We start from the raw sequence: 18,660 nt of genomic DNA, 5'->3' as shown, positions 1-18,660 counted from the left end.
TCACCAACAAAGGGAATTCCCTCTTCCAATGGCGATTGGCCCCTTTTCTTGCAACAGCAAAGGATACTCAGTGATTCAGATTAACACAGTTAGTAAGGGTCAAAGGCATCACCTGAATTCAGATCTTCACAGTTTCCTGAGGCCAACTTTTTGACTTTGGCTGCCTTCCACTAAAAAAACTAATCTAAACTTTTATTGTGCTGAGAACATCTTCAAGATGTTGAATTTGTATACAAAATGCATCATTCCTTCCTAAAGATGATTTCTAGAAAATCAGAAAAATACAATCAATATCATTTTTTTTTTAAAAAGATACCTAATGACAAGTCTCATTAAAAGAAATAAGCAATAGAATCTACCTTGTTTTTAAAAAGGCTTAGCTTTTGCTTTTCCAAGGAATTTGTACTGTTCCTTTTGTCTTACAATAAAGGAAAAGAGTTGAAACCATATACTAACCTGGCTTTTATTGACATGATCATTAGGATGCACAGGATCCTTGCTCCCCAGTTTTCCTCCTAACAATTCAATTGCTCTATTGCTAATAACTTCATTGACATTCATATTTGTTTGTGTTCCAGACCCAGTCTGCCACACCACGAGAGGAAAATGGTCATTCAATTTGCCATCTATTACCTGTAAAAAGTTTTTTTTAAAAATGATTGATTTTAAAAACAAAATTAAATGTCAAATATTTTATCTATTATTCATTCTGTAGCAGTTAATTACTATTTGGAATACTTTTTCTTATTAACTATAAGTAAGCTTATCTTTTTTCTCAACTGCCATCTATGTTCTCTGCCTCTTCCCCTCCACAGTGTAGCAACTGCCTTGTGGACTATGCCATACAACATATATGATAAATGCTGATAAACTAAAATAACCTGAGACTTTCCTTTTATGAAAGTTTATAATAAGTGAACTGTGAAACATGCCAATCCAAAAAGCTAACATGTTCTTAGGCGGCATGAAGAGAAGCACAGTGTCCAAAAGGAGGGAGTTCGTAAGTCTGCTATATTCTTTCTGAGCCAGACAATATCTGGAACATTGTTTTCAGCAGTGGGTACCCATTAACATGTTTCCAAAGAAGGATGATCAGGATGCTGAGGTTCCTGGAGACCATGCAATAGGAAGAGAGGTGAAGAATGGAGGTGAGATAGCACAGGAGAAAGGAGAATGGATTTAGATTCAGAGGAACTGGATTCGAATTCCAGTTCTGCTACTTTTATGTGGACCCTTGAGCAAGTCACTCAACATCTCTGAGTCTCAGTTTTCTCCTCTGTAAAATGAGAGACCTTTGAGATCCCTTCCAGATCTAAGTCCTATGATTACATGACCTAGAGATGTGATTAGGAGATTGAGAGGGGTCATAACTGTCTTCGAGTGCTCAAATGCTGTAGTGGATGGGGTATCAGACTTGCTCTGCTTGAACACAGGGTATAAGAGCAACAGATAGGAGTTTCAAATGGGAATATTTTGACTCAATGTAAGAAAAAAGATTATTAAAAATCAGAGCTGAGGGGGGCAGCTAGGTGGCGCAGTGGATAAAGCACCAGCCCTAGATTCAGGAGGACCTGAGTTCAAATTTGGCCTCAGACACTTGACACTTACTAGCTGTGTGACCCTGGGCAAATTACTTAACCCTCATTGCCCCACAAAAAAAAAAAAAATCAGAGCTGAACAGGAGCAGAATGGGCTTCCTCAGCAGGGAATGGCTTTCTTTCCCCTGTCAAGAATCACAGAGAGCAATGATTCTGAGTTTATCGGTAGCAGACCCTGAGAGGTTATTACAAAAGGTCCTTGTAGTCCATAAGTAAATAAAAATAAGCAGACATTCCTTTTATAAAGTGAATGCTAGGCACTTATTACACCTATTACTCTTTTTGAAAGTGATCTGTATTGTGATTTTAAAAATATAGGTGCATTTTTAAAGTATTACTAGATATAGTGATTTTTTACCATTATACATATTCTCAATGAATGGATACCAATACATTCTAACTTCTATCATGTAGGGGTCCACAGTTTTTCAAAAATTTCTTAAGTCATCTTCATTCTCGTCAAGGGTGAGAACCACCCAATGAAGAGATTCTTGTTCATCTATAGTTCAAACTAAATGGTCTTCCTTATTTAATTTTGAGAATTTGTAAGTGAAAGTAACAAAAACATAACAATGATCAACAGTGAAAGACTTAGTTACTCTTATCAATACAACTCATGATGAAAAATGCTATTTGCCTCCAGAGAGAGGAGAACTGATGGACTATGAGTACAGAATGAAACATTTTTTTTCCACTTTATTTTTCTTGCCTTTTTTTTTTTGGCAACATGGCTAATATAGAAATGTTTTACATGACTTCGCATGTACAATAGATTTCATATTGCTTGCCTTCTCAATGGGTGGAGGAGAGGCTGATGGCAGGGAGAGAATTTAGAACTTAAAACTAAAAAAAATGCTAAAAATAAATTAATTTTGAAAAAAAAAGTCAAGAATTTACAGGTGAATCAGAGCCACAAAGGAAACATTAACATTGTACTCTACAAATATTTAAAACATAAAAACTAATCTTCCTGAATAGTATAACTATTTCAATGTTGATAATTTTGAAACAAGTAAATTCATGCAAAAAACTACCATTTCTGCATCTATAAGATCTAATCAATTAAGAAAAAGATACCCTACCTGTTAAGGCTAAGATTCATCTTTTCAGCACAGGTATATTTGCTTTTAAGGGCTAGGTTGAAACCCAACAAATAGATCAATTAGGGTCAGCATAATAGTGGACTAGTAACTTGAATGGTAATAACTTTATTACCTTCATCTCATTAGTCACCTAAAAGAAGCCCTGCATTTGCCAGCTACCTATGTTAGAACCTGGTAGTATTCATGCTCTATTTGCGTGTGTTTTTTTTTTTTTTTGAGATATTTTATTTTTTCCGTTACATGTAAAGATAGTTCTCAACTTTTGTTTATACATGCTTTACACTTTCAGATTTTTCTCCCTCCCTCCCTCCCTCCCTCCCCCTCCCCTAGACAGCAGGTAATCTGATATAGGTTATATCTATATATATCTATACATATACATATAGATATATATATACACACACTATATATACACATAATAACATTAATCTATTTCTGCATTAATCCTGTTACAAGAGAAAGAATCAGAGCAGTGATGCAAAACCTCAAATAGAAAAAAAAAACAACAGCACCCAAAACAAAAGAAATAATATGGTTCAATCAGCATCTATACTCCACAGTTCTTTCTTTCTTTTTTTTTCTGGATTTGGAGATCCTCTTCTATCATGAGTTCCCTGGAACTCTTCTGTACCATTGCATTGGTGAGAAGAATATAGTCCATCACAGTAGGTCAACACTCAATGTTGATGATACTGTGTACAATGTTCTTCTGGTTCTGCTCATCTCACTCATCATCAGCTCACGTAAGACCCTCCAGGTTTCTCTGAACTCTTCCTGCTCATCATTTCTTACAGCACAATAGTATTCCATTGTATTTCATATACCACAACTTGTCCAGCCATTCCCCAATTGATGGGCACCCCCTCAACTTCCAATTCCTTGCTACCACGTAAAGAGCAGCTATAAATATTTTTGTACATGTGGGTTCCTTTCCCCTTCCATGATCTCTTTGGGCAAAAGACCTAAAAGTGGAATTGCTGGGTCAAAGGGTATGCACAGCTTTATTGCCCTTTGGCATAATTCCAAATTGCTCTCCAGAATGGTTGGATCAGCTCACAGCTCCACCAACAATGCATTAGTGTTCCAATTTTCCCACAGCCTCTCCAACATTTATTATCTTCCTTTTTTGTCATTTTAGCCAATCTGATAGGTGTCAGGTGGTACCTCAGAGTTGTTTTAATTTGCATCTCTCTAATCATTAGAGATTTAGAGCATTTTTTCATATGGGAATAGATAGCTTTGGTTTCTTCATCAGAAAACTGCCTGTTCATATCCTTGACCATTTCTCAATTGGGGAATGACTTGGATTCTTATAAATTTGATTTAATTCCCTATATATTTTAGAGATGAGGCCTTTATCAGAAGCACTGGCCTCAAAAATTGTTTCCCAGCTTTCTGCCTCCCTTCTAATTTTGGATGCATTGCTTCTGTTTGTACAAAAATTTTTTAATTTAATATAATCAAAATCATCCACTTTGCATTTTATAATATACTCTATCTCATGTTTGGTCAAAAAACTGTTCTCCTTTCAAAGATCTGATAGGTACACTATTCCTTTCTTCTCTAATTTACCTATGGTATCACCTCTTATGTCTAAATCATGTATCCATTTTGACCTTATTTTAGTATAAGGTGTAAGATGTTGGTCTAAGCCTAATTTCTGCATACTATCTTCCAGTTTTCCCAGCAGTTTTTGTCAAAATACTGAGTTCTATCCAGAAGCTGGAGTCTTTGGGTTTATCAAACACTACATTACTAGTGTCATTTACTACTGCATTTCCTGAGCTTAGGTGATCGATGGATTCTTTCAATGATGATTTTATCCTCTGATTCTATGATATCAGGGCAGTTCTCCTTAATAATTTCCTGGAATATGGTATCTAGATTCTTTTTCTGGTCATGGCTTTCAGGCAGTCCAATGATTCTCAAATTGTCTCTCCTCGATCTGTTTTCCAGATCAGTTGTCTTTCCAATGAGGTATTTCACATTTTCTTCTATTTTTTCATTTTTTTTATTCTGCTTGACCGATTCTTGGTGTCTCATGGATTCCTTTTCTTCCAACTGTCCCACTTTAATTTTTAAGGCATTGTTTTCTTCAGTGAGATTATGCACCTTTTTTTCCATTTGGCTAAGTGAATTTTTTAAGGTATTGTTTTCTTCAGTGAGATTATGTACCTTTTTTTCCGTTTGGCTAAGTGAATTTTTTAAGGTATTGTTTTCTTCAGTGAGATTATGCAGCTTTTTTTCCATTTGGCCACATGAATTTTTTAAGGCTTTGTTTTCTTCAGCTTCCTTTTCTAAGCTGCTGATTCTTTTTTCATAGTTTTTTTGTGTTGCTTTCATTTCTCTCCCCATTTTTTCTTCTACCTCTTGCAATTGATTTTTAAAATCCTTTTTGAGCTCTTCCAGGAAGGCTTTTTGTTCTTGCGACCAATTCACCTTCCCTTGTGAGGCTTCAGATGTAGACAATTTGAGGGTATTGTCCTCATCTGAGTTTGTGTTGGCTTCTTCCCTATTGATACAGAAGCTCTCAATGGAGAGGGCTCTTTTTTGCTTCTTACTCATTATTGCAGCTTATTTATTTATTCTTTAAGTTGAAGTCTGCTCTGGGGGCACCAGGGTCCCTGTTTTGGGCTTCTTGTGCAGGTGTATAGGTGCTGTGTGACCGGGCTTTTACTCTGAGGCCTTTATGGTGTGTGGAGATCCCCTGTCCTGCACTTCCTGTCTGATTGTGCTCGGCCAGCCAGGCGCCAGACCCCGGCGTCTGATCCCGCCGTTCGTGGCCCTCTCGGCCGGTACAGGTAAGTTTTTCCACTGTCCTTCTTGGCCACCAGATTTTTGAACCAGGTTCCGGGAGCCTCAGTTGTTCGGCTGTGACCCGCAGCTCCTGCTGATTTGCCCCGACCCCCTCGGCGCTGGGTTGCTGCCCTGCGCTGGGCCTCCCTTTTGCCTGAGTCAGACCGACCTTTTCCTGAAGTCTTCTAAATTATCTCTGGTTGGAGGACTGTGTCTCTCTGTCTCTTTGCAGGTTCTGTAGTTTCAGAATCCGTCCAGAGGCTTGATTTAATGTTCGTTTTGAGGGAACAGAAGGAGAGCTCAGGCAGCTTGCTGCTTCCTCTCCGCCATCTTGGCTCCGCCCCGCGTGTGTGTTTTAAATGACTATAAGCCCATTAGTCAAAGAAGCTTAATTTAATGCTTTAGATTAATTTGAGTTTGCATACATTTTTAACATGAACTACATACTACTCCTAGTTTAAAAACAAAAATAGGAGAAGCTTATTACTTAAAGTAATCAGTTCTTTAAATAAGAAAATACAAGGAAAAAAATTATTTGGAGAAAAATTTTAGGTCACAAAAAACCCTGGGTTCAAATCCCCACCCAAACACTTACTAGCCATGTAACTGGGACAATCACTTAACCACTCTGCCTCATTATGAGAAAACTCTCTGAACCTCAGTTTCCTCCTCTGTAAAAGGGGAGAGGAAAGCATTTTTGCAAAATATCATGTAATGTGATTTGTTATTAAAAGCATAATATCCAGGTAAGTTTTTTCATAGTTACTATGATCTTAAAGTCAAAGAAAGACCATCTGTTAGCTAAAAAATATAAGTTTAACCACAACATCAAGGAAAACTGCCACTGGGAAAGGAAAAAAAGCAAAAAAGAAACAGCAAAACCAGGTCCTGACCCAAGAACACAAGTTATGCTGTTTAAAAAAAATTTTATCTTTATAAAATAATGCTTCATAGTGGCCTTCCTCTAATCTCCACCCAATCTATGCAGATTTTTAAAATAATCATTCAGAATGTGGTATAGATCTGATGATATAAAGAAACCTATTTAGCACCTCCTACCTCATCTGCCGCCTTCATAATTGCACCAGCGATCTTTGGATCAAGGCCATAATCCTGGTTTACTTCAGCAGCGGCCCTCTTGAAGATGCCAAAGGCTTTTATAACTGGGATCTGTAATTACAGTTAGAGTGTTGCTCAAAATATGCATTATGTTTACTGGTTATGCAGGGTTAAAAACTGAGAACAGTAATAAAATTTGTATCAAGATAGTATTAAAGATATTTAGAAGATAAAGATTATAGTTGGTATACTTGGCTATACCAATGATAGATCATCATAATGAGCTTATTTGTACAGTATGCAAATTGATTGCCCCCACCCCAGAAAAAAGTTGCTCATACATTTTAATAGCTGTTTTATCAATGCAGTTACTCCCCACAGTGGTGCAGAACTCAACTCATCCACCCCTTTTCATCCTTGTCTACGTCCTCCTATAAATTCTCCAGAAAATGCATATTCGATATACTATCGGCCTTCTATGACATCTTTTAATATTTTGTGAACACTTTGGCTATCCATCTGTTATCCCTCTCCCATGACATGACCCACTTCATTTCCTGATCACACATTTCCCAGATGACATTTACTATGCTACTTCTTATGAACAGGTCCCTGTTAAAAATATGCTATAATAGCTTTTCATACCCACTAAGTATCTCTCTATTGATGCACAGTTTTAATTTTGAAAGTGGTGTCTCTTACCATCATTTGGTCACTTACCATTTGAGCTATGATCCTATATCTCATCTACTTTTTCATACACAGAGTCCTTGAAAAAACTATCTACACTTACTTGTCTCTACTCTGTCACCTCTTATTCACTTCTCAACAGCCTAAAATCTAGCCTTTGATTTCGCCTCTAGACTGCAATGGCTCTTTGCAAGATAATAATTTCTTAATTTCTAAATTCTATGGTCTTTTCTCCATCCTTATCTTTCTTGACTTCTTGGTAACATCTGATACTACTAGCCTTAACCCATTGTGAGAAAATAATGGGTTTTGGAACACCCAGAGTGTAAGGACTGCCTCTCCTCCAGAAGCAGAGGAAGCTTCCACTCTCAGTTTGGCTCTCAGATGTGCTCATGGAGGAGGACTTGAAGAAGAAGCAGGCTAGGCTGCAGCTCCAAGCTAGATAGGCCTTTTCTTACCTTTCTGAGCCAGGTGTTCTCATTTTACTAATACTTGGTATGCTTTAATAAATGTTTAATGCCCAAAACTGGTGCTAAAGCTTCTAATTTATAAGTAATGAATATATTAGAAACCCCAGCCAATTTTCCCCAAACGGGACAGAAATAAGGTGACCACACATATAGTTTCAGACACAACACCATTCTGCATACTCTCTCCTCTCTTAGTTCCCACATAACACTACCAGGAAAATTTTGGTATTTAAAAGATGAAGTTTGTTTTGGGAAGCATCCTACAATGGAAAGAATTGTACAATGTCCAAAATGCAATAGCCCACTTCTCTTTCTCTTATTCAGTTCAGAGTCCAAATCAGTGTCCATTTGCAAGGCTTCTCTGAGACAAAGGTATTGACAACAGCAAATGCAACAGACTGTATTTTTAATTCCATGTCATAGTATAGACAATAAGGTTTTTTTATTCCTTCACCAAGTTTGAATAGTAGGTTTTTTGTTTTGGGGTTTTTTTTTGAGGTCTTTTGTTATTCTGGTTCTTGGTACAATTAATGTATCAGCCATAAGAACATCTGAATGAATGACTTCACCATTTATAGGAAGATTCTTTTTCCATTTGGCTTCCATTTAAGCCAACATCTCAAAAAATAGGCAAATAAAGCAAACATCTCAAAAAATACATTTGTATTTTATACCTCATTTGATAATGATAGTCAAAAGGTCTTTGAACCATTTCCTCTATTGTCATACCTATTAAGGACTCTTCAATTACCATAACGTGACCAAGACAATACTTTGTTGAGATATACATTTTATTCTACCAAATAAAATTATTTTCTGCTGTTGTTATTTGTTATTAAAAATATCACACAGTAGGATCTTTTAACTCCTGTAACATTCAATAAATTGTGTGACACAAGATGTAGCCTGCTACATAAACTTGTTTGTGAAAGCCTGACTATTGTTCTTTCATATGTTCATCAAGGATACCCTTGGCATGGCCAATGTCATTTCTCATGAGATTTTATCAAAATAAGAAAGTAGATCTATGTGACAGAAGTTATCTTCTTGATCTCTGGTTTTTGTTTTTTTAAGTGGGGTGGGCTGGTAATAAAACTGATTTTTTCCACTTGTTCACTTTTCAAGAATGTTGAAAATCAAGACCTCAAAATGTTTTCAAAAATCTGTTGTTGCCACAAAGTATCTCTTCTAGCTAACTGTGGATCTACCTTGTCCAGTCCAGGTGATCTCTCTATTTTTTTTTCCTAAATGTTTTTTCTATTTCCTCATATCTGCCTTAGTTTCCTCAACTGTGACATGTAGCTAATAATAGCTCCTACTTCCCAGAATTTTTGTAAGAATCAAATGAAGTATTTGTAAAGCAGTTTGCAAACTTTAAAGCACTATATAAGTGTTATCCTCATTATATAATATAGCATTACTTAGGACACTGATATTAGGCCGAATATTTATGGACTATTCAAAAGTTTTGGGCAGTTCTGTTGTCATGATGAAAACAGACCACTGTAAAGACAATAATAGATTTGTTTTCAAATTTTTTATTTATTATTATTTTCTATTTTTTGTTGTATTTAATTCATCCTCAAACTAAGTTCTTTGCAGACTCATTTTTTTCCTTCGTTGTTCTTTGAGTATTGTTTATTGAAACAGCATTAATTGTAATCTTTCATGTTTTACAAATTCAGTCTAACTGAGCTGGTTTGTTAGCTATTTTGTGCTCCCTGTTGTAGTGATTACTTTCAATTAAAGTTCTGTAGGAAAGTAATAAGCAGCAGCAATGTCTTTTCCTTTATTTCTTTCTCATTTTTCTGTGTCAATAGGTTTTTAAAATATGTTGGATGAATACATTTAAAAGCATTTATTAAGACCTCATTATGGAGGCAGCTAGGTGGTACAGTGGACAAAGCACCGGCCCTGGATTCAGGAGGACCTGAGTTCAAATCTGGTATTAGACACTTGACACTTATTAGCTGTGTCACTTATTACTTGACACTTATTAGCTGTGTGACCCTGGGCAAATCACTTAACCCTCAATGCCTCACTAAAAAAGAGAGGGAGAGAGAGCTCATTATTTGCCCAGCACCATACTAACTGCTGGGGATAAAATATAGAAAGACAAAGATAGTCTCTGCCTTCAAGGAACTTAGATTCTAATGAAAGAGACAGAATATCCAGGGGATCAGTGGCCAGGGGAAAGAGTTTTGGTCTTTAGGGTTAGAGTAGTAATGAGGTAATCAACAGGTGGTCAATTAGCAGACTCTTATATGAAGCAGTGCTACAATTGATTTGATTACTATGCTCAAAGTAAGAGGTATAAAGACGGGGAGAAGAGGAGCAGGGCAGATAGCAAGATGGCCTGGTTGGATGGCTACAAAGGACTGGTGCAACTGTAATTGCACAGTGGTATCTCCTCATGTTTTAGCCTTTTTCCTTGTGCAGAAGTGATTTTGACATTTACTTTAGTCAATAGTTTGGATTCATTTTACAAGATATTAGGAACCAGCCATTTCATGAGTCAATTTCACTTTCTGTGGTTGTTTGGTGCTCACTCTTGTCCAATACTTTCCATTTCGATTCTAAGAGGGTATTCATCATATGTAGACTCAAGATTACTGTAACATAATCTACTAGCATTTAGTTTCTCTTTTTTACTTAATGAACATTATCTTCCAACATATTTTTCACTAACCTCTCCTAAAACCGCCAAAGCACACACTGAATACTGCTGTATGTATTGACATGCCTTTGCAAGATACTGACAAGTTCTATATGGAATTTCTCAAACTCTCATCCTCTGCCAGTAACATTCATGTAAGCTTTGTGGAGATCTTGTCACTTATGCTTTTCATGAAGATTCCAAGTATCTCAGGAAATACTTCTTGTTGTCCGAGGGCACATGATGAAACCAAATCTTCCAAATCTCTTCTATGCCTCTGCAAGGAGTGTCTTCTAAGTCATTCTTCCATTTAGCTGCAACTTCTTTGTCTTCCTGTTTCATTTATGATGTATTTCAGCATTTACATTTTATATTCTCCAGTGTTCTCCCATTATCAAGTACCTGCTTAACATCTTCACTTGGGTGTATTTTTCCTAGGGCTATAGATTTAGAGTTGGAAGAAACTGTGGAGATCATCTAGTCAAACTCCTTATTTGGCAGATGAGGAAACCACAGAAGTTATCTTTCCAAGGTCACCTATATGCCAAGTGGCAAACTTGGGATTTAAATCCAACTCCTCTAACTCCAGACCCAGTGCTCCTTTCATAGCACTTTGATGTCCCATGTGCATCTTAAACTCAATATGTCAAAGAAAGAACTGATACCTTTCCCTAAATCTATCCCTCCTCTCAATTAAGGATGCCACCATCCTTCTGGTGAGGTCTGAAACTTTAGTCATTTTGATTCTTTCGCCTCTCTTCTCAAATCATCTGCAAAGCCTTGTCAACTTCATTCCAAAGCAACTCTTACATCCGTTCCCTCACACAGCCACAAACCCATTCAGGACTTCAAAAAACCTCTCATAGCATTCATTATCTCTTATAATATTATTGTAGTTTCCTAATGGGTCTCTAGGCTTCTAGTTTCTTTCCTCCAATCCACTTTCCACAGAGCTAATACACTGAAATGTCCAAAGCACAGATTTGACTCCCATCACTCCTTTATACGAGTCTTTATGGTAATTCTTTGTTTCTAGTATAACATACAAACTTCACTTACTTAATTGGGACCCCATTTATCTTATTTTACCTTAATCTCCTTCAATCACTCACTTTCCACTTTATTTGTGTATCAACCTGTATACAACATTCCATCTCCTAACCAAATGGCTCATTGCTGTGATGCATTCCCATCTATAAGGCTCTGAGGTCCTTTTCAATTCTGAGATGCTATAATTCTTAACATCATTTCATAGATACATATATATATATATATATAGAGAGAGAGAGAGACATATATATATATATATATATATACACAAACACACACACACAGAGCACCATATTAAACTTTAGAAAGTTCTAACTTCTTTTATTTGAATGAAGAGAAACAAATCTTAATAATCTCAAGTTTAACAATCCTAATACCTTTTCAGTTCAAATTATGATAATAATCTTCTAACAAAAGTTACTCACTGGCATCCTTTCTGATACACCTCCAATCTTAAAATTTAATGTCGATCTCACCGTCTGGGCACCATAATACTTATCACTTGGGACTCTGAGTTCACCAAAGGTATCATATTCAATCCGGAATGAGTCTTGGCTTGCCTGAGGAACAAGATTATCAGATATAAGGGTTAGGACACAATTAATATTGCATATAATAAAATCAACTGTTAGGAGTAAAAAGATCCCTTTTAAAAGTCAGAAAAGGCTTGAAATTGTATTTAAATTCTGTCTTCTTCATTCTTACACCTAGCCCACCATTTTGTGAGTAATTTCAGAAATATTTCTTTTATTTTTAAAGTTCACAGTCAGAATATTTTTGTCAAAGTAAAATAAGAACAAGATGCATAAGCACATTGGAAAGAAAAAAGTCAACTTCTTTCTTTAAGCAGCCTGCCTATCAAATGTGCTTTGACCAATTACTGAGCCTTTCATTCTACACTGTTTTTCAAAGGAACCCAAACAAGAAAAATTCCCAAGAATCCAAAGTGTAGTTGTAGTCTATCCCTGAGAGGGAAATGCTATTATGATCCTCATTTGGAGGAAAGGAAGAAGAGAAGATAAATCACCATCTAACAGAGTTGGAACAGAGATAAAGAATTTTTAAATGTGGAAGAGGAATGGGTTGGATAAGGGGGCATCCCACGAACCCAACTTACATTTCAACTGGAAAAAAGGAGGTAGAACACACACACACAGAGGTATAGAAATACAATAAACTCAACAAGGAAATCAGCAGGGAAAGGAGGGAAGGAATAAAAAGGGAGGGTAGAACAGGTAAGGGAATAAAAGGAAAGGAAGGGGGCAGTTAGGTGACAAAGTCAATAGAGCACCAGCCCTGGATTCAGGAGGACCTGAGTTCAAATCCGGCCTCAGACACTTGACACTTACTAGCTGTGTGACCCTGGGCAAGTCACTTACTCCCATTGCCCCGCAAAAACGCAAAAACGCAAAAAAAAAAAAAAAGGAAAGGAAGAAAGAATATTATTATTCCCATTTTACAAATGAAGCGGAAAAAGTTGAGATCAATTAAGTAACTCGCCCAGGGTTGCATATCTATTAAGCAACTGGGGCAGGATTTGAACTCAGGTCTTCCTGACTCCAAGTCCAGCATTCTAAGCACTATGTCATCTCCCAGACTACAATTACCGAATAAAAATCTGGAATCTAGATGACACTAGTTTCCCTTTTAGGCAGGAGATTTCAAAAAGTTATGGGAAACTCAGCTACCAAAATTTCTAAAGCTCAGCTCTGACCATGTGAATCTTTCTATTGTCCCTACAAGCAAATATAAAATCCTGTTTGGCTTTTAAAGCCTTCATGTACTAAGCACTCAATAAATGTTTGACTTGATCATACATGTCTATAATTAATGTTTATAAATCTGATGACATGATTCAATGACATATTAAAAGTAACTTTTAATAAGAAAAATAATTTCACTCCTAGCACCTTAAAATTTATGAGATACACTGAAGCAGCAAGTAAAGTCCTGGGCCTGGAGTAGTCAGGAAGACAATTCAAATCCAGCCTCAGATACTTATTAGCTGTGTGCCCCAAGGCAAATCACTTAATCCAGTTTGCCTCAATTTCCATATCTGTAAAATGAGTTAGAGAAGGAAAGGGCAAACCATTCCACTATCTTTGCCAAGAAAACCCCAAGTGGGGTCATTAAGAGTCACACATGCCTGAAAAACAACTGAACAACAACCTTTTCCCAACTATTTATCTGTGTAGGGCTTGATTTTTCTCACAGACTTCAAACAAAATAACATATTGCTACAACAGAGTGAACACAGAAGTAGATAAGAGAATCCAGCTGTTTTATATATTAAGCTACACAACTTGAAAAAATATGTAAAATATCAATCTTCTCATTAAATTTTTGCTTTAGAATAGTTATTTTTCATGAAAATATTTTATGTTAACATATAAAGAGTTTATTATTTTAAAGAATAAATTTTTTTAGAATTCTCTTAATATTTGAACACCCCTAAAAATCATAGGTATATAAAGTATAATGAAGAAAGACATCGACTAGACAATTTCTAAGGTTCTTTCCAGCTCTAAAAAGTTCAATGCTTCTTAAATTTTAGCAAATGACACTGTCAAGCAAAATTATTAGACAAGAACTTTCTGTAAAACAAAATCACATACAAAAAAATCTGGATACCCTAGTAATAATAATTCACCTTTACCATTTTTATAATGCTTTATAGTTTACAAAGTTTAGGTATTATTCCCATTTTACAAATGAAGAAACAAAAGTTCTGAGAAGTCAAAAGGTTTTATGGGGATAGTAGTAGTCAAGAATAAACACAAGTAACACTTTTGTGGGTATTAATTGATTTTAAACTAGTAACTTGTTTCCCAACTAGGTAAGACTCTTTATAACTGAGTAGGAGAAAAGGCAACAAGTTTTCTTCATTTAAAGTCAATTAATGGGGCAGGGAGGTGGCGCAGTGGATAAAACACTGGCCTTGGATTCAGGAGGACCTGAGTTCAAATCCAGCCTCAGACACCTGACACTTAACTAGCTGTGTGACCCTGGGCAAGTCACTTAACCCTCATTGCCCTGCAAAAACAAACAAAAAAAACAAAAACAAAAAAAACAAATAAAGTCAATTAATAACAACACACTCATACAATAGTGGAGTTCTTAATCCTTGCCTGTGACTAGCAAGGCAAATTCAGGGACTTTTCCAGGCAATCACTATCCTGTTTCTATTCAAAACTAGCAGGAAATGGGTCAAGATGGACTTTAATATTAAGTCAGAGAACTTAACCCCAAGTGCCTCACCAAAAAAAAAAAAAAATTAAGTCAGAGAAGTTGAGTTTGAATGGGTTTTACCAACGTTCTACCTGTGGCTGGGCAAGTTACAACCTCTCTGGGTTTCGGCTTTCCTTTAGCTATTAAAAAAAAAGGGAGATTGTTTTAAACCAAATGACCTCCAAGGTCTCTTCTAGCTTATTTAAGTCTGATCCATAAATGCAGTGGGCTTGAAAATTAATAAGAAGTGAAATTAAGAATAGTGAACTAGAAACAGTTTCACAAAGTTACAGAGATAAAAGTAATTTCAACAAAGTTTCTCACACCTACTTCTTTATGAAAACACCCAAGAATGGGGCTTCTTAAACTTTTCCCACTCAAGACCCCTTTTTGCGGGAGAAATTTTTACACCACTCTGGGTATATAGATATGCAAAATAGGCATATATTAACCTTTTACTGTTGCCAAATCTTTCAAGACCCCCCCACACACAATTCAATTATGCAAACCCATATAGGGTCATGACCCACAGTTGAAGAAGCTAGGCCCTGGAAGACAGATGTTTTTAGAGTCAGTCAGTCAACAACCACTCATCAAGCCCCCTAAGTTCCAGGCACTGTGCTAAGCATTGGGGATACAAAGAAAAGCAAAAGACAGTCCTTGCTCTCAGGGAGCAAATAACATAATTTTTTTATATACAACTGAGATTTGATACAATTTCAACATTCTTTTGATAATTTTTTCCCCCTTTTTGCCGGGCAATGAGGGTTAAGTGACTTGCCCAGGGTCACACAGCTAGTAAGTGTCAAGTGTCTGAGGGCAAATTTGAATTCAGGCCCTCCTGAATTCAGGGCCAGCGCTTTATCCACCTCACCACCTAGCTGCCCCCCCTAAATATTTTTAAGGCTATATTAAATTATAAATGAAGAAACTAAGCATGAAAAGGACTCATTCAAACAAATCAGTAGTAGCTACAGCTTGGATCTGAAACTTTAAACTCTTTTACATTTCTATGAAACTTTACAACTACAAAACACTTTACATAATTTCATTAATTTCATCTGTCAAAACAAAACTATCATCACATGACCACTATGAATTTACAACTAATTCTTTCAAGCAGATATTCAAAACTGTTATAGTCAAGTTCCTTTACATTTAGTAATACTGTGAAAGTCCACTTGAGAAAACTGATTTAAAAAAAAAACTCAAGATAAGTAATATTTGGCATAATAACAATAGGAGCATTTTTCTAGCATTGTAAGGTCTACAAAGCACTTTACAAATATTACCTCAAGCTTCTCTACAACCTTGGGAGGTAAGGGCTATTATTATTATTCATATTTTAAAGATGATGAGTGGATAGAGCACCTGCCCTAGTTTAAGGAAGACCTGAGTTCAAATCCAGCCTCAGACACTTGACACTTACTAGCTATGTGACCATAGGCAAGTCATTTAACTCCAATTGCCTCCAAAAAAAAAAGGATGAGGAAACTGAGGCACAGAGGCTAAGTAACTTGCCCATCATCACATAGCTAATGAGTATATGAGGTTGGATTTGAATTCAAGTCTTCCTGACTCCAAGTCCAGTGGTCTGGAACACAAAATACTTTTATTCTATATACCCTGGGATTTAAATCCAGGTCACAGCATGGTTAGTGATAAAGCCCTTAGGGTTGCAGTTGTTGTTTTTTTTTTTTACCCCCTCCCTAAGATCAGAAAAAAGAGCGTACCAAATAGTAATAAGTTTTTCACACACCTGTTCCCTAAAAAACCATACAACCCAGGAGCTGACCTTCTTTGTCAGTCTGATAACGTCCTCATGCTTACAGGTCCAGGTCTTGGAAAGACACTTCCTGGTGGGTCACCTAGCAACCCTGGGCTGTAGAAACCAGAACCCTAAGTACCACCATCATCATCGAGAGGGAAGTTCAGGTTTTGCAAGGAAAAGGATTGGGATGTGCACAAGCCCGGGCAGGAAAGAGGGAAAACCCCAAGAGCCTAGTAATAAGTGGCTAGCATTTACACAGAACTGCAAAGCATTTTACAAATCTCACTTGATTCTCACAACACCTCTGGGAAGAAGGTATTATTGTAATTATTATTACTACCCCCATTTTACGGATGAAGAAATTAGGAAGGACAGAAGAGAGTGAGGGTCCCTCTACACCGACAGGCTGAGACTGAAGCGGGCCTTACACCTCAGCGCATGCGCACACTCCTCACTTTCCTAAGGCCTCTTGGACCACGGACCGGAAGATGTCCGATAAAAAACGACCCCACAACCCCCAACCCTGGTCGTGAGAAGGGCATGCTGACAGGAACCTAACCTTCTTCCCTAGCTCGCAGACCCCATCCCCGGACTCTGGCATGCCCCGGCCCGGCCCGGCTCAGCTCGGCTCAGTCCATGGGTCGTCGGGGTATAGAGTGAAGGTCACAGCGGGCTGAGCCCGGGGAAGACAGCGGGGCACTAAAGTCAAAGACGACCCTCACCATTCGTGCGGCGACCGGGGTCCGCTGCAGGGCGCAGGCAGCGCAAACGGGGCCCAGAGGAGAAGGCTGCAACAGCCTGCCAGGCAGGAGGAGGACTCGGAGAGTGCGGTACATGGTGTCTAGCGTGCCAGTGGGCGATTTCTGGGAGCCAGGACCACGCCTCCCCGCCAACCATCTTACCCCGCCCACGCCGCCCGTCTTCTCACCCAATCAGGAACCCCGTCCCAGACCCGTGAGGCGGGTCTAATTCTCATTGATCAATTACAAGATAGAGGGCGGGCTTAGTGGGTTTTTCCTCTCCTCTAATTTGCGTCTGGAGTAACCCTAGGAATTGTGGGGGTTGGAAGGGGAGAAGGGGGAGGACGGAAGGGGAAAGGAGGGGAGGGGAGGGGAATGTTGTAACTAGAGGCGGAGCTCTAGAAGTGGTGTCTGTCATTCAGGAAGTTTGTTCACTTGACTACTTTTATTACTGCATTTTAGCTATGGTCTTTTTCTCTTCCTAGAGGCTTAAATGTTTATTGATTGACTGGAAGTTAATGAGAATGCATTCCTTGTATTGAAACTTTTAAACTGTGATCGTGGTTGGGGATGCTGGAAAATAGAAACCTACTTAAAATCGCCCTTTTGAAGAAGGTCATTTTGTCCTGGTTCCTCATCATCTGTTAGGAAATAGAGGAAACCTGTATTTCTCTCCTTTTAAATTTTATTTATTTTTTATTTTTGGTGAGGCAATTGGGATTAAGTGACTTGCCCAGGGTCACACAGCTAGTAAGCGTCAAGTGTCTGAGGTCAGATTTAAACTCAGGTTCTCCTGAATCCAGGGCAGGCCCTCTATGCACTGCACCACCTAGCTGCCCCTCTGTATTTCTCTTAATGCTAATTTGCAGGAGGCAAGTGTGAAGAATAAGCTCCCAGTAAATAGCACAGCTAAAATTACAGCTTCTTCCAGAACAGGGCTTTATATTAAAGAAAGAACCTTCCATTCAACCCCATAAACCTTAAATTCATCTCTTCCCAATGCCCATCCAACCTGGGTTCAGGATACCCTTTGTTTATTCTCATAATGTTGTTAACTTCTCAATGCTCTAGGCCAGAGCTTCTTAAACTGTGGGTCCCAACTCCATATGGGGTCACATAACTGAATGTGGGGGTTGCAAAAAATCTGGCAACACTAAAAGATTATGTATACCTATTTTAAATATCCATATACCCAGGGTCATGTAAAAATTTCTCAGGAGAAAAGGGTTCTGGAGTGGAAAAAGTTTAAAAAGTCCTGCTGTAGGCAACTCAGCAGAGAAGTTGCAGATCTGGTAGAGGGACATATGTGTATGTATATACATATACACATACATAACACACATATACACACATACTCATATATATTCATACACACATATACATATATATACACACACACACACATATATATAAAATCACAAGGGTAGAGTGTACTCAGATCAAATTTGGAGTTCTCTTTTGTCTTTCTGGTCTTGCCTTTTGGCTGTCTCCAGATTATC

The 18,660-nt window shown here is 37.6% G+C and overlaps 1 protein-coding gene across 1 annotated transcript in view; it reads right to left on the bottom strand.

Moving 5' to 3' along the window:
• The window catches only part of FH (fumarate hydratase), a 31,649-nt gene extending 14,337 nt beyond the window's left edge, over positions 1-17,312 (bottom strand). The window contains exons 1-4 of the mRNA XM_043963837.1: positions 17,144-17,312; positions 11,848-11,982; positions 6,557-6,667; positions 457-633 (exon numbers count right to left, since the gene is read on the bottom strand). Coding sequence (XP_043819772.1) covers positions 457-633; positions 6,557-6,667; positions 11,848-11,982; positions 17,144-17,257 — 537 coding nt within the window. The 5' untranslated portion in view covers positions 17,258-17,312. The remainder of the gene's footprint in view (positions 1-456; positions 634-6,556; positions 6,668-11,847; positions 11,983-17,143) is intronic.
• Between the last annotated feature and the right edge of the window lie 1,348 nt (positions 17,313-18,660).

The sequence above is a fragment of the Dromiciops gliroides genome, chromosome 4 (assembly GCF_019393635.1).
Source record: "Dromiciops gliroides isolate mDroGli1 chromosome 4, mDroGli1.pri, whole genome shotgun sequence".
NCBI lineage: Eukaryota > Metazoa > Chordata > Mammalia > Microbiotheria > Microbiotheriidae > Dromiciops > Dromiciops gliroides.
The sequence above is the reverse complement of the archived record's forward strand: the minus strand, read 5'-3'. Positions and strand labels throughout refer to the sequence as shown.